Here is a 25322-nt window from a genome sequence, read left to right on the forward strand (position 1 = left end):
GAATAATAAGTCAATAATCTCTCTCTCTCTCTCTCTCTCTATATATATATATAATATTTATTATTTAAGGGTGAAATATGGCGGTTTACAAACGTATCCATAACGGGTTATTTCTTCGTCTGATATATTAAACAAAGATAAAAAGCAAACGGATCATGAGTTCGGTCGGGCGTCTTCGGTCGATCCGATTCCAGTCCGTCACGTCGTCGTTTGTTCTTCACCCATCCCCTCTCTCCTTTGCTACGAATCCTTCTCCTATTCCATCTTCACTTATCCTTTTATTTTGGCTACTGCCTCCTTCCATGTCTTCCAAAGCCGAACGCCACGAGCATTCGGAACCCTAATCTGGTCCCGCGACAACAATTCGGGCTTCTCTTATGGAGAGCGACCACAAGCTTTGCGGCTTCCTCCAGGTCGTGCTCTCCGTGCCCTCGCCCACCCAAATTCTAACCCCCGGCGCCTCCTGCTCCCTTTTCTCCGACGGACCTAATGTCGGTTTCCGCTCCGATGAAGGCGTCCTCCTGCTGCCTTTGCCCGACCGCACCGCCTCGCCTCCGCCCGCAGCTGCTGACGCCGTCGCCGCCGCGACGGCGACTCCGGGGAGGACCATGGCCGCATTTGGGAATGCCGCCGTGACGTTGCCCTCGTCGGCGTCGAAGAGGAGGAGGCGGAGGGTGGCCGGGCTGGTCAACGGGAGCATGAGCGTAGTCCACCAGTTGCAGGCGCTCACGGGCTACAAGTGCGTGAAGATTGATGCCAGAGTCGTGAGGATTTCTGCTCGAGGGGACGGCGAGGTGAGGGCGGTGGTGTTGATTGACTTGTATTTGCCCATTGCTGTGTGGTCCGGTTGGCAATTCCCCAGGTCCGGGGCGTTGGCTGCATCTCTCTTCAAGCATGCAAGGTATGGACCTCCTTTCCTCTAAATCGCTTGAAAGTCGTCCAATTTTAGATATCGTAATCTCAAGTGAACTTGTTCATAGGTCCAGGTGCTGTGCCCCGATACAATAACATGATCATACCGTGTGTAAGCTCATAAGAAACCACATTCACAGAGCAGGAACTTATATCTTTCAAGTGTTTATTCATAACAACGAGATGGCTTAATTGCTCAGTTCTTAAAACACTTTTGGATACCATCAAGAATGATTGACCTGCTTGCTTTCTTTAATTTTCATTCAAGGGGATCTTTCCCCATTATCTGGGCAAAACTTGGTGTTCATTACAAGAAAGTCAACATATAAAAGGTTGTAGACGTTAGACCTATTGCCTTATCCAATTTCCTTCATAAATCACTTGATAAAATCTTTGCGGATGAAATTAAGCTAAAAATTGATCCTCTTAGTTCCAACAACAATTTGCTTTTGTCCCTGATAGCAGTAGGAATATTCATGATAATATCCTTATCACCAATGAGGTTGTTTATTCAAGGCCCAACTTTAAATATCTCCTCTTATTCTCATCAAGGTGAAGTCTTTTTGACATTTACTTGGTCTGACATCTTTGAAACCCTGAGTAAAATGTATTTATCTTCTGTTTTTGTTCAGTGGATTATGACTTTTGTTTCATCCTCTAGATTTGTTTGCCTCATTAATGGTAACTCTTCTAATTGGTTCCAGAGTCATAGGAAAATTAGGCAAGGAAACCTCCTCTCTCCTTATCTCTTTATCCTAATTCACCATGTCTTATCCAGTATTCTCACTAATTTTGTTAGGCACAAGAAAATCATTCCCTTTAATCTCAAAGGAATCAAAATCTCATTACTTATGTATGGTGATCATCTTCTTATTACAATTAGGGGTAATTCCAAATCTTGCCTTAATCTTTGTTAGAGCTCTTTATATGTTTTTAGTCCTCACTAATCTAAGGATTAACAGAAGTAAGCCTGAATATTTCATCCCCAAGTCAAATGATCCTAATGTTAAATTATGATATCTTTGGTTTCGATTAGGGCAAATGGCCCATGAAATATCATGACCTTTTTGTCTCTTTTGACTGATTAGCTGAAAAAGACTAAAGTTTGATGACGGACAAAGCGGTAACAATGGTGGATGTCTAGGAGATGGTTCAAGGTTTGATGAGGGCCTTGTAACTAGCGAGGTATGGTACATCCTATATTATGGCGTGCCCTATTTTGTTGTGTGGGACTAAATATATACAAAATCAGGGCTTTGACATACTCCTTTAAAGGCCACAGGAATTGTTATCCTTACTAATAAGGATTCTTTTAGTGTTCCCTGAGTTTGGGGCAAGGTATATATTGCTATCTTTGGTATATGTTATTTGTAATGTGTTTAGTTAAGATTTGGTTACTAAGTATTTATTATCCATGTCTAGCATGTGCTTTTCAGATAGTGTATGTGACAAAAGAGTTTTATTCTTTATATAAGATCAAAGAATAGAAATGAGAATGAATAGCTACAAATAGCAATTTTGTATCAACCAATAAAATCAAAATTGCATGTGTGCCGTCCTTGGGGAGTTGAGCCAATGCTATTAAGAGGCCTCCGGTGCTTGTCTAGGCACTTGGGTGAGATGAGGCTAGAGCGCCTCAAATAAATTTGAGGAGGCACTTAGGCTTGGGTGCTCCTTATGCGAACTCCTGGTCCTGGGCATTGGTCTGCCTAAGCGTTCGCTAGGTTAGCTCAAATGCATTGAGTTTGGTTCTGTTAGCTATAACAGACCCAAGTCCGAACTAACAAACCCGATTCGCTCTCCCAATTCAAGTCCAACTCTAATTTGACTAAGCTAGATATGGGCCAATCAAATAAAATATCTAAACATCCTTAACCCCACCCCTAACCCTTCCCCATGATTCGAGTCCCAATCTGATCTGATTGAGCTAATTGATCTAGCTCAGTCAACCAAGATATCTTAACCAAGGTTTGCAATTTCGGTCCGTACCGGTATATTGACCAATGGTCGGTACGGTACGTACCGAGGCATACTGATGGTATGCCCAAAAAAAAAAAACTCCAAAAATACCTGAAAATTAGAAAAAATTAGTTTAGGATTTTGAAGTTGGAAATAAATATAAATTTAGTATAATTTTAGTGAAAATAATCAAAATTAAGAAAGAATAGTGACATATATCTTTTTTGAGCTTTGGGGAGTAATTTTGTTATACGTTTTGAATCATCATTCCATTAATATTGAATTATCTACAAAGAAATGATTTGAATTGTTAGATGTGAGTGAGAATAAGCTTGAGAGAGTTGAAGAGATTGAGAGATTGATATGAGTTGAAAGAGGGAGGAGGAAAGGGGAAAGGGTTTAAAAACCCTTTCCTATGAAATATGGCGATCTTAGTCATTGATCGATAATGGTCGAAATCCGACAGTTATCGATCGGTACACACCCCATATCACTCGATATGGGATTAGGTTATGGTATCGCCCTCAAGTCGGTAATGGTCAGATTTCGACCGTTACCATCCAGTACAAACCTTGCATTGCCCGATACGTGGTTAGGTTATGGTATTGCTCGGTAAAGGGTAGTCCACGTATTGGTCCCTTGTCGGATTGATACGTGTCGCTCATACCGGGCGGTATGGGTTGGTACTGCGCACCATGATCTTAACCATGGTTTGCAGTACCGGTTCGTACCGCCCGGTACGGGCGGTACGTATCGGTCCGCCAGACTTTCGGTACGCGGACCATATGTTACCGTTCCGACACTGTAGCAGTACTGTAGCACTGTAGAACTGCTACAGTGCTCGGCATGTCTGAATATACCGCTCGGTACACCTGGGTGTATCGAGCGGTATACCGTACCGTACCGGTACCGAGCCCAGGTCGAAACTCCGGTACGGTACGGTATTGCGAACCTTGATCTTAACAATCTAGTTCACGCCCTGGTTGATAGGGGTACATGTAAGTGTAAAAGTCAGTGAGCTCATTCAAAATAACTGTAAACTATATTATTTGAAGATAAAAATATCTAAATTGACAACTCTTGGAAATTAGGTGTAAAATGAGATTCAACAGATTTTTTTTGAAGCCTAAAATGATATTTTTATTAATTTGAGTCCACTAAAATTAAAATTGTGATAAATTATTTTTTTTAATCAATTAGCCACTCATTTCATGAATAACTTCATGAATTGAAAGCTTAAAATTTCTTTTATATGAAATTGTAGAATGAATTTTGGCCCAAAAAAGAGGTTTTTGTTATTATAGGTAAAGTAATTTTGATGAAAAATATTTTAATATTTGAAGTGTTACTATAATGACATTGGGTGTAATTAATATTTAATATTTATTGATTTGTTTACAAAATATTATTTTTAAAACATATATTTTTATTTTACAAACAATGATTTGATTTTACCATATTTTATTTTTTTTGTTATAATTTTTTTGTTTATTTTAACAGTTATTTTTTCTAATTATTTTATTAGTATAAATAAATTTATTAATATTATTTAATTTTGTTAGTCATTATTTATTTTTGTATCAGTTTAAATATTGGTTGGGTTAAATTGGTCCAATTAGATTAGATTGAAAAAGGAGGGAAAAGAGAAAAAGCTGACTTGATTGATTGTGTTGAAACATATGATCAATCTTAGATAATACTTACATTGATTCTGTTTAAGCCGACTGGTACTGAAAGCCTTGCTATTAGCTAGCCTTTCAAGTTTCAAGGTTTTTGTGGTGCCTACCAAAATGGTAAGGCTCCAATTAGCCCTATTTCATGTATATTTTGTCAGCAATGCAGGATGGACCTTTTTAACAAATGATTAGCGATGGCAGTGGATTGGTTTTTTTTAGTACTCGGGTCTGACCTGCTTAAATTGGTCTTGGATTTTTCTTAGGTTTATGATGTGTTCAGGTAGGGAAGTTGGTACATGAGTTAGTGTTCAGATACCTAGGTAATTAGTCAGGTTTGGATCCATTGTCAATCCTTGCGTGAGCTAGGATGGCAGTTCAGGTATTTTGGTCCATTGTCTTACCAACCCACATAAATTGGGTTCAAGTCCCCTTTAATTGGATTTGGGATGGGGTTCGGTTAGGAAGGTAGGTACCCATGTCAGGTCTGGGTTTGCTTTGGGTTGAAATCAATGATGCCAAACCTTTGCTGTCCTGATCAATCATCTTGATGACTTTTGAGGAAAGGACATGCAATTATGGTGCTTATGACCCTAGGTTCTAGTTAATAGTCAATATAAATATATGATCATGAGATCCATTTAATAGTCCTAGGCCTTTTAACTGATTCTAACTTCTTAGAGAAAAACTTTAAGCATTATATGCTGTTATGCTTATTCCCATTAACAATTACCATGAGAATCAGGATAGCCTGTCACGCTCTGCTGATTCCGCAATCATGTGTTTTATCCCTTTTAGTGTAACCTCCAGGATTCTTACATAGAACGAAGTCATTAACAACAGATGTATTCAATCATTTATGTTTTTAAGGAGGAGTTATGGGTTAGGTTTAACAAACATTTAGTGCAAAAGAAACGATCATAACAAAGCTTAGTAAATATGTAAAATAGTGAAAACTTAAACAGTTTAAAATTATGGGACAGTAGCTAGAAGAGATCAGTGATTTAAGATTTATTTTGGTCAGTTAATAGAGTTCAGAGAAGGACACCAGCAAACTTGAATAGTAATTTGGCAGGATGCTGGCATTGAATAAAAGATACCATCTGATTGGCTACAGTTTGGCAGTTAAAAGATGAATCAATATGATGATCATATTTGGATTAATCTTTGTCTTCCTTGTTGAGTACTTTATCTATTTGTTTATAGGTTCCCCATTATGAGGTTAACTGTGTGACAAGATGTGGATAGCTGGTTGGAAAGTTAAACATAGAGGCACAATTGCTCTTCTCACTCTTCCAAAGATGATTTGGTGAATAAGATGAATTGGCAATATTATCCAGTAACCTGTTTCTGTTATGGAAAGCTCAATAGTTGGTTCAATGAAACCTCATGAAAAAGTTGGGAGGAATTGCCTGATTCGCTTGATAGAAGGATATGCTTTAGCAGAATCAACAAAATGAAGTTTACCTGTTGCTATTAAAAGAATTTGGCTCATGCTTTTTGAGATCTATATATCTCCTCTTGGAGTTGGCATAGTTAATATCAGTTATAACCACTGAAAGTTTATGGCTTTTTTTCTAGGGAAAGATATCATTTGCATCACGTGATTGATATGGTGTTGATAATTTTATATAAGTAATGTATATACATGCATACATTTATATTTCTTTGCATCATCGTAAAAACTCACTTAGATTGTTGTCCTCCACCACACTGAGTAAACTCTGTTGGTCATCAAATGTTTGATCCGAATTTTATGTTAGCAACAAATTTGATTGTATAGGTCCCATGTGTTCCCTGATCAGTATATTGTTCTTATTACTGTTTGTTTATCTAGTGAATTAATTAATTTGGATCAGATTTATGTCCATCCATGCAAAACCATGAATGGTTAATTAACTATTTGCTAACATTAATTACCAATGTCTGTCTACAGTTGTAATTGGGAAGTCAGAATTTCTTTACTCACCTTTGATTGGAAAGCCAAGGATTATTGCAAGTTGGATGATGAATCCATTTGGAACTATTCTGATTGTCATATCTTGGGCTGCAAGATGCGCTGTACTTTATCTGGTTCTGACAATAAGAATCTATTTGATCTTCATGAAATGTTCAAGAGCTTACCTAGCATTGGGAAGGAAAAGAAGATTTACTCTACTAGAATAAGACCTGATGGCGAATTTGTAAGTCCTGGTATCTGGGATATTTCGGATGATGTTTTGACAAATGTGTTGAATCAACTTGGCCCCAAGGACCTTGTAAATGTTGCAGCCACTTGTCATCATCTAAGATCCTTGGCTAGGCCTATCATGCCATGTACGAAGCTAAAGCTTTTTCCTCACCAGGAAGCAGCAGTTGAGTGGATGCTAAAACGTGAGCACCATACTGCTGTTCTGGCACATCCTCTATACAGAGATTTTTCAACAGTGGATGGATTTTCACTTTACATGAATTCTGTTTCTGGTGAACTATCTACTGAAATGGCTCCGACTGTATGTGATTTCCATGGAGGAATGTTTTGTGATGAACCAGGATTAGGGAAGACTGTAACTGCACTATCTCTTATCCTGAAAACTCATGGAACTGTTGCTGACCCTCCTCATAATGCAGATGTAGTTTGGTGCATGCATAATATGGACCAAAGATGTGGTTATTATGAACTTGTTGCTGATAATTTAAATTCAGTTAACTTTATGTCAGCAAGAAAAAGATCTATAGCACAAAATTTAGGAAGGGGTGAGACCCAATTTAATCAGCCCCTACTGAGACCTAGTTCAGTTGAAAACTCAAATTCCTTCCCATATGATAGATGCAGATCAATAGATTCTAAGTTTACAGCAGAATTGATAGATTCTTCTAGTTGGAAGTCGGATATTTCAACTTGCACAAAATCAAGTCCAATGCCTGTAACATGCATTGTTAGAAGTACTAGAAGCTTGAGTCGAGTTAAGAGAAATCTTCTAAACAAATATGGAAAGGGTATTATCTCTGATAACAACATAAAGACTGCAGGAAAAGTTGTTGGCTGCACAAACATATCGACTGCTGCAAAAGGAGAACATTTGATGAATCAGGAACATGTTTTTCCTGCTGTTCGCAACAACTACAAGAAGCTAAAAAAAGAGACTGTTGGTTCTGATTCTAGTGAGACATGGGTTCAGTGTGATGCTTGTAGAAAATGGCGAAGGCTATCCGAGAGAAGTACACTTGACACTGCAGCAGCATGGTTTTGCAGTATGAACAATGATCCAATACATCAGAACTGTGGTGCTCCAGAAGAGTCTTGGGACTCCAAGACAAGAATTACATATTTGCCTGGATTTTATACAAAAGGAACTGCAGAAGGGAAAGAGCAAAACATCTCATTTTTCACAAGTGTATTAAAGGATAATTTCTCACTGATCAATCATGAAACAAATAAGGCTTTAAATTGGTTGGCCAATCTTTCACACAGCAAGTTCCAAGAGATGGAAAAAAATGGTTTGACACGGCCAGTTCTAAATGCACAGTGGGAAGTATATACAAGAGAGGCTCAGGGGTACCATAAAATATTTCAAGCATTTGGGCTTGTAAGAAAGCTTGAGCATGGTACAATAAAATGGTATTACCCATCTTCACTTGATAATTTGGCATTTGACTCTGCAGCACTCAGGATTGCTTTGACCAAACCATTGGACTCAATTAGGTTGTATTTGTCTAGAGCCACCCTGATTGTTGTCCCAGCAAATTTGATTGATCACTGGATAACCCAAATTCAGAAGCATGTTAGTCCTGGTCACCTACGTGTTTATGTGTGGGCTGATAACAGAAAGCCTTCTGCTCATAATCTTGCATGGGATTATGACATTGTCTTAACCACCTTCAACAAGTTAAGTGCAGAGTGGGGCCCTCGCAAGAGGAGCATCTTAATGCAAGTGCACTGGCTTAGGATAATGCTAGACGAAGGACATACGCTTGGCTCAAGTCTCAGCTTGACAAACAAATTACAGTTGGCTGTCTCTTTGACTGCAGCAAGTAGATGGATTCTTACTGGTACACCAACTCCAAATACCCCAAATAGTCAAGTAGCTCATCTTCAACCTATGCTCAAATTTCTTCATGATGAAGCTTATGGTCAAAATCAGGAATCCTGGGAAGCAGGTATACTTAGACCTTTTGAAGCACAACTGGAGGAGGGAAGGTTACGCCTTTTTCATTTACTTAAGCGGATTATGATTAGTGCAAGGAAAATAGATCTCAAAAGCATACCTCCTTGCATAAAAAAGATTACCTTTTTACATTTTACTGAAGAGCACGCAACAAGTTACAATGAATTGGTTCTTACTGTCCGACGAAATATATTAATGGCTGACTGGAATGATCCTTCTCATGTTGAGTCACTTCTGAACCCAAAACAATGGAAGTTCCGCAGTAGCACTATTAGGAATGTCAGACTATCTTGTTGTGTAGCTGGACATATCAAGGTAACAGATGCTGGTCAGGATATACAAGAAACAATGGATATACTAGTGCAACATGGTCTTGATCCTCTTTCAGAAGAGTATGGGTTCATTAAGAATTCTCTTTTGAATGGTTGTAGCTGTTTCAGGTAATTGATGCATATAAATTTTTAACTGATGATATTTTCTGATAATAATCATTTTGTTGTTACTACATTTAGGTGCGAAAATTGGTGTCGTTTACCTGTTATTACACCATGTCGGCATATGTTGTGCCTTGATTGTGTTGCTCTGGACAGTGAAAGATGCACTCTACCTGGCTGTGGATATCATTATGAGATGCAATCTCCAGAAACAATAGCTCGGCCAGAAAATCCAAATCCAAAGTGGCCTGTTCCCAAGGATCTTATTGAGCTACAGCCATCATATAAACAGGCATGCCATTATTTTTAACTAACATCAAATGATCTATTTCAACTACTGCTCTAGAATTACTTGTGCTCTTTTACAGGATGACTGGGATCCTGACTGGCAGTCAACATCTAGCAGCAAAGTTGCATATTTAGTAGAGCGATTGAAGGTTTTACAAGAAACAAACAGAAAATTTGGTGAATCTGTAGATGGAATAGATAAAACCAAGGAGCTTCTTTATTCTTCTAAGGTCAACTGTAGTTTTTTTGTGCATCGGAAAGCTTGGTCCGCACAGAATAGTGAGTCTTGTAAGGTGCTGCCTGAGAAAGTAATTGTTTTTTCTCAGTTTCTTGAGCATATACATGTTGTTGAACAGCAGGTAAACATTAAACATGTCTTCGAGAGTTTATTCATCATCTGAGTAACCTATAGTGAATGGGTCGATTTTTGGTTCTTTGTTTCAGTTGACAGTTGCTGGCATCATCTTTGCTAAAATGTATAGTCCGATGCATTCCAGCAACAAGGTATGAAGTCATTACCCAATTATAAAATTATTCGTCCCACATGGATGGATCTTACTTAATTGTCTTGTTCAGATGAAATCATTGATGACCTTCCAACTAGACCCAAATTGCATGGTTTTGCTAATGGATGGAAGTGCAGCCTTGGGCCTAGATCTGAGCTTTGTTACACATGTTTTTTTGATGGAACCAATCTGGGATAGAAGGTAATTCTCTTGTTTACCTGTATACAGTAAGTAAATGCATATATGCAAGAGGTACCACCACTTGCGTTAGTAAATTCCTTTTTTAGTGTTAATTAATGCTCTGTTGTAGCTATTCAGGAAGTAACGACATTAACTTGTCTTAATCAGGCAATAGTTATCTTCAATTTTGTTTCTTCCATTAATTGCTTACTGTTTGTTATGTGCTTTTCCTCTTTACAGTTTTTTTTCTATTTTTATTTATCAGCAGATGGATAGGCATCTCATTTTAACCTGTACTATGAATTTGTTATATGTAATCAGCATGGAAGAACAAGTGATTAGTCGTGCTCATCGCATGGGTGCTACACGTCCGATTAATGTAGAAACACTGGCAATGTATGGTACCATTGAAGAGCAAATGTTGAAATTTTTACAGGTAAATATTTCCTGACTTTGCGTGCTCTGCTGTAGGTAGCTTGTTTGATCCATTGGTGAGCATTTTTAATGTGTTAAGAGGCAATTGTCCGTTCTAATTCATACTATAACAACAAAGTCTAATCCATGTAAATTTCAGTTCCAAGGTCAAGCACTTTTCATTTGAGGATTGAAGTACAAGTGATTTGACAAATATAAAACAAATCAGCGATCGGAAGTCGACCTGGTGGTTTATCTTGTTTTATTGCTCAATTTTTGAAATGTTGAGGAGAAAAATAGTCAGTTTCTAGTGACTAGTGAGTACTTTTAGAGTTCTAGCTACTCTAGTTATGATCTACAAGAGATTTTTTAATGAATAAATCTATCCTGCTGTAATCAATTCCCTGAACAATAACAAGGCCTCTGGTTGTTGCTTCTCTTGTTCTGTTACATGAAGATCTCTTTGATCTAATCTTCCATGAATATTTAACCTGTTGCTAGAATTTGTTTCATATCTTCTTTGGAAGTCCTTGGTGGAATTTCTTCAGATTCTCTTTCTAGGGCTACTCATGGGAGGTTTTGGGTGGTTGTGCAAGCAACTGAAGCAAGTAAAGAATGGTCTCCACTTTCCACCAGTCTCCAGGCTTCATTAGTAAAATAATTTTAGACAATACGTTAGTTGAATGCTTTGCCATTTCGAATTTGGCAGCACAATGGGATTGGGATAAAGTGCTAATTTTGCCTCTTTTAATTATATATCTCTCTTGTTGTGTTATTCTTCTTTGAATGAGAAAGGGGGAGAGGGTGTGAAAAGAGGAGTGATCAGACTTTCGAGGAGATGGGAGTGATTCTCAGGGTTCTACTGTGACCAGTTTTGCTTGAAATATATAGGGTTTTAAATCAGTTCCAATGCAAGTTTGGTAAAATTATGAAAAAATGGGCTAGATATAATCAGTTCACTTCATACAACCTGAGATTGGGTAGTCCACATTTCAATCCATGGTTAATTTGGCATGTACTGGTTGATATGGTATGGTCTGCTGCGATACTTTTTGGCTATGGTTTGAACCTTTACTTCCTGCAAGGTTCCATTCTTGTTGTTTTCTTGCTTAATCATCATTTGAGGTCGACATTAGTTTTGGAAGCAATTTTCATTTTTGCCTTATTTTCTATAATTAATTCTTTTTTGGAAGTATGAAATTGTTTGCTAATCCTTCTTGGACCCTTTGAACCTAGGGCTTAGTTATAATTGTATCTGCAAGATTCTAGCACTGGAACATTTAGTAAGTGCAATATTAGCTGCAAGTTTAATGTACCACTAACTGCATCTGTCCCTTCAGGATGTCAATGCTTGTAGAGAAACATTCAAGCAAGAAGTTGATAAAGATGAATATGAAGGGACACGAGCTCATCGCACACTACATAATTTTGCTGAAAGCAATTATTTGGCTCGATTGAGCTTTGTGTGCACAAATGTGAAAGCATAACAGGTATTGGACCTGTCACAATCTATCTAATTATCTGTTAGTTGCTATTTACAAACTAGTTAGAATAAACATGCATTGTATTCGGTCTTTTTGTTTATTATCTTCACTTTACTATCATAGATTCTAGACAGCAAAAAGTTATGTAGATGTTAAACTTTGTTACATGATCATCCAGAGTCAAAAACTTCATGGCTGCTATTATCAGGAGAGTAGTACAAACTATAATTAGAGAGATTACATTAATGATCGCATTCTATTTAAGAATATTAGAACCATTATATTTTTCTTGCAGACTCCTTCTATAGACCTTATATTTATCATGAATAATGTAGTGATTTAAAAAACGTTAGGCACGAAGGTCATTAAATGTCCGAGGCGCTAGGTGCCCACCAAAGTGCCTGGTCGAGCAAAGCGAGGCACTCTAAAATATCAAAATATAAAAAATATATAATATAATTGATAAATATGATTATATAAGTATTAAAAAAAGATCTAAAGTATCAAGTCACATTATCCATCTTCTAATAACAAAAATGTCGAAAGACTCAACAATAAAACTTTACCTCAAATGTAATCATCATCATAATCAACATCGTCATTCTCGAACATATCATTAACTTTCTCTTCCTCTCGTCCAACTTCATCAAAATATGTTTTATCCTTTTCAACAATGGCAAGAGATGACTATTATATAGGTTTCTTCTCGTCCATCTTCATCTTTCTCTTCTTCTCATCGTCTTCAATAATAGGTTCTAAATAAATAGAGATTAGCAGTGTTAAAATCTAAATAGGGACTATTATAAGGTAATAGTAATTAACAATATGCTATTAACGGTATTTAATCCACTGTTAATAGTAGTTAGAGGAGAGAAAATAGTCATCGGCGGTGGAAAGTGGAGAAAGAGAGAACGACTGTGATGAAAGAACTTTCGATTGACGACTGTGGTGGCGAAGGAAGCTTCGGACAGTAACAACAGCGACAGAGAAAACTTTGGACTACAGTGGCGGTGGCAGAGGAAACTACTGACAGTAGCAGCAGTGACCGAGAAAACTTCGGACAGCGACATTACGGGCGGAGGAAGCTTTAGATGTGTCTATCGGTGGCAGCGAAAGCTACGGTCCGCTCCCTCGATGGTGGAAGGAGCTGCACATGGAAGTAGTGGCAACAGAGGGAACTACACACGAAAGCTAGACCTTTGGACCCGTTCGTCAGTGATAGAGGTAGAGGCTGTGCGTGTTTATGGGCCGGGGTCGTGCACGCAAGGTGGGTTGCTTGTGCAGCTTTAGAAATAGTAGGTTCAATTGAACCAATTAAGTTACTGTTCAATCGAACCAAACTTGATCATCCAGCTCGGTTGCTTTGCTAAAACAAGGTGCTTGCCTGAGGCGCCCGATGCCTGGGTTCAGGCGAGCGCCTAGGCGGACTTCGCCTCGCCTCACCCAAGCGCCTAGGTGAGCGCTCGAGTACCTATTTAAACCACTAGAATAATGAAACATGGATATCTACTATTGAAGTAGTCATCCTTGAGGAACTACCGCATCTTCTTCGGCCCTTGACACCACTATCTTCAAAGAACAATTTAAAGAATAGAATCAAGGTATAATGAATGCATGAATCATCTAAAAGTTTGTAAAGGATATAGGAAGACGATTTTACTTATAGAGAACATCATGGAGGACATGATTTTAGCTAGTATTGACATTAGGAGCTTTTCTTTTTCATAGACTTCAGTAGAAATTATAAATAAGGATTTATATACTCTTTAACTGAGCTGGGAATATAACTTTTTATAGAGTCCTATGGTGGCAAAAAATCCCTGTGGCCAACCCCAAATAATTGGGATATTATGGTTTTTTTGTTGTTGTGAGCACCCTGCAACAAGTCTAATAGCATTTTATGGTAATTACTTTTAAGGATGTGCATGTTTAATATGATAACTATCATCATGGAGGATAAGACTATATGCAATGTTACTGTTAGAATAAAGCAAAAATGAAAAATCTTATACTTTCTCACATGGCAAAAGAGTAAATATGATAGCCTGTTTTGTAACTATCATATATCATTGCCTTTTTTGTTCTAGTTAACTTATATTGCTGAGTGAAAAATCTATGGAAGTGCTTTTGTATTGTCATTTAAATGATTGCTTCCTTTTTTTCTAATCGTTTTGTCACCATGTACCAATGATACAAGGAAGAGTACAAATGCTAGAAAGGATAGGGTGCTAAAACCAAGAAGCTTAAGAGTTACTCATCTTGTAATGTAGCTTCAAGGGATTAATATCTTGGGGAACTTGTCACCTTTTAGCCACTGGAACAAGCACTTTCTTTGTTATGCTGGCTCACATGATTGTACCATCAAAATAGGAAAGCTAAGACAATGCTGATGAAACTGAAGCACTAGGCTTCTCTTTGTAATTTGTATGGTTGATATCAAGATCGGGATCCACTTGTGATGATATGATCAAATTTATAGAAGTGCTCAGATTAGACTTACAAGATCAAGACAAGCCAAGAATAAACTTAAAAAATATAATAAAAAATATTAGCAAAGGCGAAATAGGATCTGAGAACTTAAAATATGTTTTTATTCTATTATTTGATATGATATCTAACTTTTCAATAAAAAAGGAAACTACTATAAAAATTTTAAAAATCATAAATGATAACAACCAAAGATATTGGAAAGTAATTCATCAAGAAGTAACTATGATATATTTAATAGAAATAATTGTAGTAAATATATATTAAAAATTCAAAACATTTGCTCCTACAACTTTGAAAACTGTGATGCTGAAGTGTCGGGTAATGTGAAAACAACTAGAGAAAAAAAGATATTTTGAAGAGAATACTCCTGGGATTCAAATAGATTTTAAATGTCATGACACCTCTCTTCTTTTTTTGTGGAGAACCAAGATTGATGGTCACTATTTGTCCTTTTCATATACTTATGTTCTTTCTTTTCTGTCATATGCATGGATGATTAATGCAACAAATACAATAGTTTTAGGAAATATTATTATTTGCAATAGTAGCAACATCTTCATTTCACTCGCATAATTATAAGTTTTCTTTTTGTCTTTCAATCTGAACTTCTTCCTCTCCTTTTGCTTACGGCCTCTTTTTTTATTCGTTTTTGCAGCTGTCAAATGATAATTGGCCGAAATTAGCCTACTCCGATTGAATTCCATTGGTTGTACCTATTCCAATTGATTTTATGACTGTAGGTTGAAAAGTTTTGGAAATCATAAGCCTTTGATGATACTGATACAGATGGAACATTAACAGAAGTCAAATGATACTGTGAACCGTGTTCCTTTCACATCCAACCTTTATTTTTGAGGAGGTAAGGTGGCAATATTTGACGTTATGTAAGGCAGAGCAATCTGTATATTTCTGGTATATATCTGACCTGAGGTCTTCTCCATCCTTGGATCTTTCTTCCGTTATTTTGGTAGCAAGGTGAGGTGGCATCGAGTGTCGAGTCTATTAAATCTTGGGTGGATCTTGGACTGAATTGCTCTACATGGGGTTAACAAAGGTTGGTTTGACCATGTCAAATCGAACTGGTCTAGTATTATTGAGATCCTCAGTTTTTGGAGCTTGATAGATGACCGGCTCGAGTAATTTTGCTCGATGGTGTGCAAGCAGCTTCATTTGTGAACATAGTAGAGTCTCACTTTAGAAGGAATTCTATCTGCATAAGTGGAATAATGTAGCTAAGTTATTGTAGTGTTGTTATCTGACATCCAAAGCAAACGCACTATGAATACATATGTATAGGAAACCTGTGAATTACCGCCTATTGTTGTTTATCAAGGGAATTCTAACCTTTGTGGTTGGTCAACGGTTGCTGAACTCGATCGAGCCGATCACAAATCAGGTGGAGTCAATCTGTCCTATCACGATCGAAACCCATATGATCTCTCGTGAACTAGTCAGTGCCAGTCCATCCACGGCTACTGCTTATGACTTGGAAGAATCCACAGATCGAATCAGATCAGATCAAGCTGGGCCACCATGTCACAGAAGAGTCTGTGGGTTGTTGACCCGAGTGGTTTGCATGCATCTCACGCGGGGCTGACGGTCAACGATCACGCCCAAGCCGGTCAAGATCTCATTGCTACTATGCATTGGAAATTAAGGACGCTTCACGCCATGTTGAATCCGTCCAATGTCTAATTAAATGGTACAGTTTCTTGATTGAGCCGTCGAACCGAACTACTATTCCAAATTGGCGTGTGAAAGAACTTTACATGGACCACATGAGTTTAATGTTTAGAGGTTGTGAGATGATATTTGATAGTCGTAATCAGCTTCCTTCATACTCTAATACCGAATAATAAAATCCAAACAATGAACTGGTTGACTGACGACAATTTTTTGGTCAAGTCAAATTTTGAGTCAGATCTAACTTGATCACCTCATGCGTTCTCATTACAAAAGAAAAATTGATCACACATTGATTTGACACTCGAAAGACCTTTTTTCCTATCTATCTTAAACGATAGATAATGACTCCGACAGACATCCATCCCAGATGAACGCTAAGTTCTATGACCATATGAAATCCAGTACACGACGCATCTAAATATTAATAAGATTTTGGGAGTACAGATTTATATTTATTGTACAACGAAAACTAAAGCAAGAGAACATTCATTAGTTTAATATAAGGTAAAATCTAACACTTGTAGATGCATTCATGTTTGGAATACGACTAGAAGTCAACCCAAATCCATATCCTTGTCCAAAAGATTTTGAGTGACTATTTCGGAGTACATTTAAATAAAAATTGATCCACGTAATTTTATTATTATTATTATTAAAAGAACCTACTAAATTTGAATCAATTGAGGGACAATTAAATAATCTGAATAATTAGAAGGAAGATTTAGGTGAAAGTGTTATATTTGACTACCCAAATCACCTATAATAATAATAATAAATTTGACAATCATAATTAAAATTACATTGAGTACACCATCATAAGCTACATTAAACTCTCCCGGCATAGATTTTTGTTATAAGATAAAAAACGAATGCACACACTACATCAGCTAATAATACAATTATATATACAACACCCACTTTAATTCAAGAGACGAGACTCCCAAACCATAAATTGGTGGACACACACCACATCAGCTAAAAGAGATCATTTTGTCTATCAGATCCTCAATTACATACTACATGGCCCACACCATAGAGCTTGACCAGCCAAGCTTATATGGTAGCACAAGAAAATGAAATGGTATGTGATCCCAATATTGAAATCTGGAAGAAATTAGTCATAGAAAGACAATGGCCGGTGGAGTCTTCTTCCAGGTCTGCTACCAAAAAATGTACAATCTTCACTCAGCAAGCATCCATTCTTGTGTCAACCTCAACTTCTTTAATATATATATACGTGCATGATACTTGTTATGCCTTTGGTCTCCCATCTGACCGACTCCTCAGCAATACTAAATTATTATCATATATGCATGAAGATACAGATGGTGGTGCGTACCTCAGGCTGCTATTTTTGTATGCTACATTGAATAGTCTGGCACGGAAGCAAGAAGAGGAGAGAGAGAGAAGGAAAGAGATGGAAAAAGATCCGTGGAGACAGCAGGAAAGAGAGAGGGAGAGAGAGAGAGAGAGAGAGAGAGAGGGAGCAGAAGGACAGAGATGATGGGGAGGCAAATCTAGAAGGGATCACATGGAATTGCCTTCCAAGTGCTTGTGGGGGAGGGGCAGATCCTGCAAAGACCACAAGAACTCACACAACCAAAGAAAAGCGAGGGCCGACGGTGACGTCAGCGAATCTCATGCCAGGATTGGGTGGTCCACCACCACCGAGCCTTTCCCCGCTTCTGCTCCACGCCCTTCATCTGCTGGCCTTCCGCCCCTCCTCAGCCCTCGATCATGGCCGCACTAATCTCGTAGCAAGTTGCTTAACTTTGGCCCGAAAGGACATGTCAGGAGGTGGCTTACATATAAAACATCACTCCATGGGGGACGGGGGAGAGGAAGTGCCGTTTCTGTGGTGGCTTCGCTTGGTATCCAATTCATAGATAGAGCAGAGGGGATTCCTTTCGAGGAGGTGAGATTTTGGTGGGTTGCAAGGTGGATTATATTTGATCGTCTTGCTGGAGGTTGGAATCCGCTGGTGAGAAAACAGAAGGGAAGTGAACAGAAACCTCTCCTCCTCCTCTTCTTCTTCTTCTTCATTGCTGTTGTAGTTGTCGTCATCGAGAGAGAGAGGAAGAGAATATGGCTGTTGATCGGGAGGCACAGTTTCATGTGCTGGCTGTGGATGACAGCCTCATCGACAGGAAGCTCATCGAGAGGCTCCTCAAGACCTCATCCTACCAAGGTACTCTCACTGCTTATACTTACTTGCATGAATGGGGAACAGCGGATTCGGCACCCACTCGATTCGAGTGTTTCTGAGAGAAATGTGTTGTTTGCTTCAGTTACCACAGTCGACTCTGGGAGCAAAGCCTTGGAATTGCTGGGGTTGAGAGAGGACCAGGATATCTCATCGCCTTCCTCACCGGACAAGAACGTAAGTCAAATCATCCATCGATTTCACAGCATGGGTTCTTCTCGTTTCTGATGAATCGTGATGGATGGTAATCGTGCTTATAGGAAATAGCGGTGAATTTGGTCATAACAGACTACTGCATGCCCGGGATGACAGGGTATGATCTGCTCAAGAAGATCAAGGTAGAACTGATGGCTGGTCCGATTTCCATTCTTCGACTTTTAATTGCTTTTTTAGCTTGTTTCAAGATAGTTATGTGAGTTTGTGTGTGTGTGCTTGGTTTACTTGTTATATCAGGGGTCATCATCTTTGAAGGACGTTCCAGTTGTGATCATGTCCTCTGAGAATGTGCCTTCCAGGATCAACAGGTGAGGAAGTGGATTCCTTACCATTAAATTCTTGCATGAGATTTTGGTTTGGTTTCACTCGGCATAAATGGAGCACCTTTACAGTCTTGCAACTTTAAGAAAAGGTGAAGTAGGAAGGACAATAAAAGAATCCCAAGATGCTGTTGGTTTCTCTTCCAGCTTTCTTAAGTTTACAGTGACCAAGATATGAACTTTGTTCCAGAGGCTGATACCTCAAGAGCTGTATCCAATTTGTTTCCTTTTAGGAATCCCACAAACAAACACAAAGCCACTAATTTATGCAGCTAAGAAGTCCCAAGAAAGAGATCCAGCTCAAAATTCTTCTTCTTCTTCTTCACTTGCTTTTCATCAAAAGAGGAGAGAAACAAAAAAAAATAATAATAATAATAAAGGCAAGCAGTAAATTAGATCTTCCCTGGTTCACACAGTATCTCATATCTTGCCCATCACTGGGGGTAACGAGCGAGGATGGGGGGAAACATCCAAACCAGCAAGTGGTCCTCGAGGCATGTTTGTTTTCCCAACTTTGGTTCATAAAAGTTGGGTCGGAGTCATCTGTGCGGTGGTCATAGCTTGGGTGGAATCAGGATAAAGCCACCCCTATACGCCAATAAAGTCAAACATCCAAAATCTTTTCCATGTTGATGTTAGATTTGCTCAATATTCTGAAGTTGATGTGATGAGAGAAAAAGGATAGAGAGTCCCACCTTAGACTCCTTTCTTCTCACCTACATCTGACATGTAAATGCTTTGATGTGTCCTGATGACAGATGCTTGGAAGGAGGAGCTGAGGAGTTCTTCCTCAAGCCAATACAGCTTTCAGACCTCATCAGGCTCAGACCTTACATGCTAAAAGGCAAGTTGAAGGAGCAGCAACCATCACAACACCAAGAAACCAACAGTAGTACCATTAGCAGCTGCAGCAGTAATAACAACAGTAAGAGCAATAAAAGGAAGGCCATGGATGAGGGGCTTTCACCTGAGAAGACCAGGCCAAGATTCTCCAGTAGTAGCTTGGCATTGGTGTCATATGAAGAGACCGCCTAATTGCTTACGCCATCTACCTTGGATTGGGTTTCCTTGAATCATATGCCTGGAAACCCATATACATACACCTACTTGATTCCGATTTTTGTTGTTGTCATGATCTCCCCAACATCACAAGCAAATGTAGAAAAGAAAAATGGAGATTCGAGTCATGAATGGATAGATTGGATTTCTGAACTCAAAGCGTTTGCACATGGATGCGTTGCTACCTATGCCATCTGTATTGCAGCATTCAAAGGACAAAATGATGAAGAACCATAGCAAATCCAGCTGAGACGAGACAATAAAAGGCAGGAAGCCGAGAAAAAGTTCAGGACATCAGCCATTATTATGTTCCTTGACCTCTCAGACTCCATGCCGAAAGCTTTTCAGTGGCTTGCCAACCTTTGTCTGTAATCGCATGGGGGACTGCAAATTGCATGATTCAAAGCATCAGAAAAATTTGATCTACTAATAATGTATCTGAGCCTTTTTGGTTTGAACAGAGCATGGAAATAGCATTCGATCAAACCAAAGAGCTTAGATTATTCCCAAGCAAAACACTTGGCTTCCAGTATTACTTGGAGCAGCTGCATTTGACAGCCCACCGAAGGATCGCCTTGCACGCAACCACCAAATCATTTAATTAGTTCTTCAAAGGATTGTCCCCATGCCTTCTTCCACGGCAATTAATTCTTGCTTCCAATAAAAGGGAAATGCTTTTGTGATGTCAACTTACAACAGAATTTTTTTGCTAGATTTTGGTAAGATTAAAAAGGCATTTTTACAGTTGAAGGACGACTGTGATTCCATTCTTACCATTAAAAAGTGCAACCTGATGCCTTGAGAGTTAGAATCTTAGTGTCTCTTGTGTTGAGCAGTTTTGATCCAAAATGACATCATTTCTTGTGAGGACTATAACAAGAAACTCTTTTGGTCTCTTCCATATGACTCTCTATTAATAATTTAATAATCAAAAATTAAAACATAAGATTTTTATAAATATTCATAAAAATCTTAAAATAATTTGTATATATTTCTAACATAAACTAATCATATTATTTTTGAATAATTTCTATTAGTTTTGTCTCTTTCATATTAGTTTTTAATATTTTAGAGGTCAATAATTATTTTTATTATTTAATAAATTTACCATTGATTTTATAATTTGTATAATTTAATATGTTATTTATTTTTATAAATTTAACTAAAATTATAAAATTTGTTGGTTTTTAATCCAATTTTATATTCAGGGATCTAACCCTAAATCAAATTGAAATACGAAAAAAAAAGATAATCAATTTTTGTTGGATTATATATATATATGTATATATATATATATGTATATATGTATATATATATGTATATATGTATATATATACATATATACATATATACATATATATATACATATATATATATATACATATATATATATATATACATATATATATATATATGTATATATATATATATATATATACATGTATATATATATATATATATATATGAGATAAAATCATTCTTTCTTTCGATTTTAAAAAGATTATATATATATATATATTTATTATTTGAGACATTAGAATGGATTAGAATAATATCAAACGAAAATCAAATAAATTAATTTTAAATTTCTTCTAATCAAAACAAAAACTTGAAACGATTTCCTTAATCCCAAAACCTCTACCTACCAAAACCCACCGCTGATTACTATACTACCAATGGCCCAAAATTGCTCCTCCGCCGTCACCCCCTCGCTGCGTACTCTTCTGTTATTGGTATGGCCAGTAGAACCACCGCCCTCGCGTCCCTCTCTGCGGTGGCTGCCGCCCTTTTCGCTATCATCGTCGCTCCGGCTCTGCGCCTCACATGTACCCCCTCTCTGCTACTAGTCTCACAATCTTACTACTAGTTGAGAATGAAATCGATGGTGAAGCAATAGGGGAATGACTTGGGGAGGGCTAAAACTGTGTCGTGCTTTGTGAATCGCAGGGAGTCCGTGGAAATGGAGTCGGATTTCGGCGGACCTTGTGGTCATGAATGCGACCATCTACACCAGCGACCCATCCCTTCCTTTCGCCCAAGCCATGGCCGTCCGAGGCGGCCGGATTCTCCGAGTCGGCAGCTATTCCTCTGTTGAGGTGTTTGAACTTTACCTACCTCTTGAAATCTATTCTGTTTTGTGTTTATTATTTGTTATAAATTGTTCAAATTAAGAATTTCTTTTCAAAAGATTTATTTGAAAAGGTGTTTTCTTTTATTTTTGGTAGTTATTTTTCAAAGGTTGTGTCTTTTGAGAAAATAGTTATAATTTTCAATAGTTGTGTCTTTTGAGAAAATAGTTAATTTTCAAAGGTTGTGTCTTTTGAGAAAATATCTATAAATAGCTATTTGGGGGTAAATTACCAAGGAAAAACTCTTTCATGCTCTTCTTCTTTACTCTCCAAGTGATTGAGTTAGACATTCTCCAATTCCTTTCTGAAGATTCTTTATTGTTTGCTTAATACAGATCTTCTAAAGGCTTGTCATATCCACTAAAACTATTTGCATCAAACCCAGAGCAATCTTATTGAGAAGAGGGTGCAAATATCGTTTTTAGGAAAGTGTTTATACACGTTTCAAGCCTAAATATCTTTCCTAAAGTATTCTTGATCTTGTGTTTGTTATTTGTTACCATAGTGGGTTTTATCCTCTTCTTTGTCGTACCTCTTTTTTCCAACAATCTAAAAACGATATCTTGTGAGTTTATTCAAATTCACTATGGAGGCTACAAATACCATCAAATTATTGAATCAAGATTTTGTTCGTTTGGATCGTTTTGATGGAACGAATTTTACCCGTTGATAAGACAAGATGAAGTTCATGTTGACTGCTTTGAAGATCTTCTATGTGCTTGATCCAAATCTTCAACCAATTCCTGATCCAACCGATGATGACACCGATGAAATCAAGGCTGAACAAAAGAAAAGGAATGAAGATGAAGTCATGTGTAGAGGACACATTCTCAATGCTCTTTCGGACCAGCTTTATGATCTTTATACGGTGGAACCATCTGCAAAAGCAATTTGGAATGCTTTGGAATTCAAATATCATGCCGAGGAAGAAGGTACAAAGAAATTTTTAATTTCTAAATATTTTGATTACAAGTTTGTGGATGACAAGCCAATCTTGGCACAAGTACATGAGTTGCAAGTCATTGTTAATCAATTGAAGGCTGAAAAAATTGAACTTCCTGAACCTTTTCAAGTAGGGGCTGTAATAGCCAAGTTGCCTTCATCTTGGAAAGGGTATAGGAAGAAGATTTTGCATGACTCCAATGATATTACTTTGGAGCAAATTCAAAAACATCTTCGAATCGAGGAGGAATCGAGGATGAGAGATAAGAGTGAGAACTCTTTTTGCAATATAAAAGCAAATGTTGTGAATCAGCCTAAGAATTCCAACAAAAGCAAACAAAACAAGGAGAATCATTTTGGCCCCAAAAGGGATCAAAGAAAATTTAAGAAGCCACAGAGTGGAGGCTGTTTTGTTTGTGGAAAACCTGGTCATTTTGCTAGGGATTGCAGATTTAAAAAAGGCCAGAAACCAAAAGTCAACTCCGTTGAGGGAGATGATAATATAATCGCTACGGTGAGCGAAGTGAATGTCATATTTGGCAAGGTTTCTGGTTGGTGGTACGATACTTGTGCTACCGTCCATGTTTGCTATGATAAGGGACTCTTCAAGACTTACAAAGAAGTCACAGAAGGGCAAGAGATTCAAATGGGAAATGAAGTTCGTTCTAAGGTGATTGGCAAGGGAAATGTGGAACTCACTTTCACTTCAGGTAAGAAAGTCACTCTTACTAATGTTCTTCATATACCTGAGATGAATAGAAATTTAGTGAGTGGGAATCTCCTTAGCAAATCTGGAATTAAATCTGTTTTTGAATCCGGGAAGTTAATTCTATCCCGTAATGGAACTTTTGTTGGAAAAGGCTATTCCGCTGAGGGAATGGTCAAATTATCTATTGTTAACAATGATTCTAAAGTTAATAAAGATATTGCTTCTATTTATATTGTTGATTCTTATTCATTATGGCATGATAGATTAGCACATATTGGAATTAGCATGATTAGAAGAATGGTTAAGTGTGGCTTAATAAATTATCATTTTGATGATCTTAATAAATGTGAAATTTGTGTTAAATCAAAGATGATGAAGAAACCCTTCAAAAGTGTTGAAAGATATACTAATTTGTTAGATTTAATACATTCTGATATATGTGAATTAAATGGCATATTAACGAGAGGAGGTAATAGATATTTTATTACTTTTATAGATGATATGTCTAGATTCACATATGTGTACTTATTGAAACATAAAAATGATGCCTTTAATGCTTTTAAGGCATATAAAGCAGAAGTTGAAAATCAATTGGGGAAGAAAATTAAAGCTTTAAGAAGTGATAGAGGAGGAGAATACTTTCCTAATGAATTTAACTTGTTTTGTGAACAACATGGCATAATTCATGAATGTTCAGCACCTAGAACACCTGAGCAAAATGGATTAGCAGAAAGGAAAAATAGAACTTATCTAGAGATGATTAATGCTATGTTGTTGCATGCTAAATTATCTTATAATTTGTGGGGAGAAGCTTTATTGGCTGCATGTCATATCTTAAATAGAATTCCCTCTAAAAAGAATAAGATCTCTCCATATGAGTTATGGAAAGGAAGACAACCTAACATTGGTTATTTTAAAGTGTGGGGGTGTCTTGCATATTATAAAAATAATGATCCTCAAAGGACAAAATTGGGACATAGAGGAATCAAATGTGCATTTATAGGCTATGCCTCAAATAGCAAAGCATATAGACTTCTTAATTTAGAGTCTAATATCATAATAGAATCTCGAGATGTGGAGTTCTTTGAACATTTATTGACTTCTAGTAATAATGTTCATCCTCCAACTAGTGAAGAGTCACTAGTGAAGAAATCTCAAAAGATTGGTGAGCAACCTAAAATTCCTTTGATTGGACATCAATCAAGTTCACAAGAGGTTGGAGAGCAATCTTACGAATTAAGGAGAAGTACTCGTGTACGAAAAACAAAAACATTAAAATCGGATGAGATTGATTCTCAAAGTATTTCTTTTTATCTTGTAGAAGGAACTAATGAGAGAGTATTAAAAACAATTCCTCTTGTTTTACAAGTGGAAGATGATCCTAAAACATTTAAAGAAGCTATGGCTTCTCGAGATGCTGCTTTTTGGAAAGATGCTATTAATGATGAGATGGATTCTATTATGTCAAATCATACTTGGGAACTTGTCGATTTACCTTTTGCCTCGAAACCTATTAGTTGTAGATGGATATTTTGTAGGAAGTATCATACAAATGGTACTCTCCAAACGT

General features: G+C 37.4%; 3 protein-coding genes across 5 annotated transcripts in view; all 3 read left to right on the forward strand.

Annotated features, from left to right (window-relative positions):
* Positions 1-202: 202 nt before the first annotated feature.
* On the forward strand, positions 203-15428 carry LOC135582016 (F-box protein At3g54460-like). 2 transcript variants are annotated; one of them, XM_065174890.1, is made up of 9 exons: positions 203-901; positions 6481-9132; positions 9205-9418; positions 9495-9773; positions 9859-9918; positions 9991-10121; positions 10422-10536; positions 11855-12004; positions 15144-15428. In XM_065174890.1, exons 1-8 carry the CDS (start codon positions 378-380, stop codon positions 11999-12001), a joined length of 4122 nt encoding a protein of 1373 aa, XP_065030962.1. In that variant the 5' UTR covers positions 203-377; the 3' UTR covers positions 12002-12004; positions 15144-15428. The 2 variants fall into 2 exon arrangements, with proteins under 2 accessions (XP_065030962.1, XP_065030963.1); XM_065174891.1 differs by lacking the exon at positions 203-901 and adding an exon at positions 1999-2097.
* Positions 15429-18006: 2578 nt separating this feature from the next.
* LOC135652573 (two-component response regulator ORR9-like) lies at positions 18007-20125 on the forward strand. The gene is made up of 5 exons (XM_065173593.1): positions 18007-18362; positions 18463-18554; positions 18638-18715; positions 18831-18901; positions 19672-20125. Exons 1-5 carry the CDS (start codon positions 18260-18262, stop codon positions 19946-19948), a joined length of 621 nt encoding a protein of 206 aa, XP_065029665.1. The 5' UTR covers positions 18007-18259; the 3' UTR covers positions 19949-20125.
* Positions 20126-21637: 1512 nt separating this feature from the next.
* Positions 21638-25322, forward strand: part of LOC135652197 (protein LONG AFTER FAR-RED 3-like) — a 31982-nt gene continuing 28297 nt past the window's right edge. For both annotated transcript variants that reach the window (XM_065172984.1, XM_065172985.1), the window contains exons 1-2: positions 21638-21798; positions 21920-22068. In XM_065172984.1, the coding sequence (XP_065029056.1) occupies positions 21708-21798; positions 21920-22068 (240 nt within the window). In that variant the 5' untranslated portion in view covers positions 21638-21707. The remainder of the gene's footprint in view (positions 21799-21919; positions 22069-25322) is intronic.

This window comes from Musa acuminata, chromosome BXJ3-11 (assembly GCF_036884655.1).
Source record: "Musa acuminata AAA Group cultivar baxijiao chromosome BXJ3-11, Cavendish_Baxijiao_AAA, whole genome shotgun sequence".
Lineage (NCBI taxonomy): Eukaryota > Viridiplantae > Streptophyta > Magnoliopsida > Zingiberales > Musaceae > Musa > Musa acuminata.

Coding starts and splice junctions, on each gene's coding strand:
- LOC135582016 (XM_065174890.1), top strand. CDS start 378: ATGGAGAGCGACCACAAGCTTTGCGGCTTCCTCCAGGTCGTGCTCTCC. Junction 9,419..9,494: donor TACAGCCATCATATAAACAG/GCATGCCATTAT, acceptor GCTCTTTTACAG/GATGACTGGGATCCTGACTG. Junction 9,919..9,990: donor CGATGCATTCCAGCAACAAG/GTATGAAGTCAT, acceptor TGTCTTGTTCAG/ATGAAATCATTGATGACCTT.
- LOC135652573 (XM_065173593.1), top strand. CDS start 18,260: ATGGCTGTTGATCGGGAGGCACAGTTTCATGTGCTGGCTGTGGATGAC. Junction 18,363..18,462: donor CAAGACCTCATCCTACCAAG/GTACTCTCACTG, acceptor TGTTTGCTTCAG/TTACCACAGTCGACTCTGGG. Junction 18,555..18,637: donor CTTCCTCACCGGACAAGAAC/GTAAGTCAAATC, acceptor TCGTGCTTATAG/GAAATAGCGGTGAATTTGGT.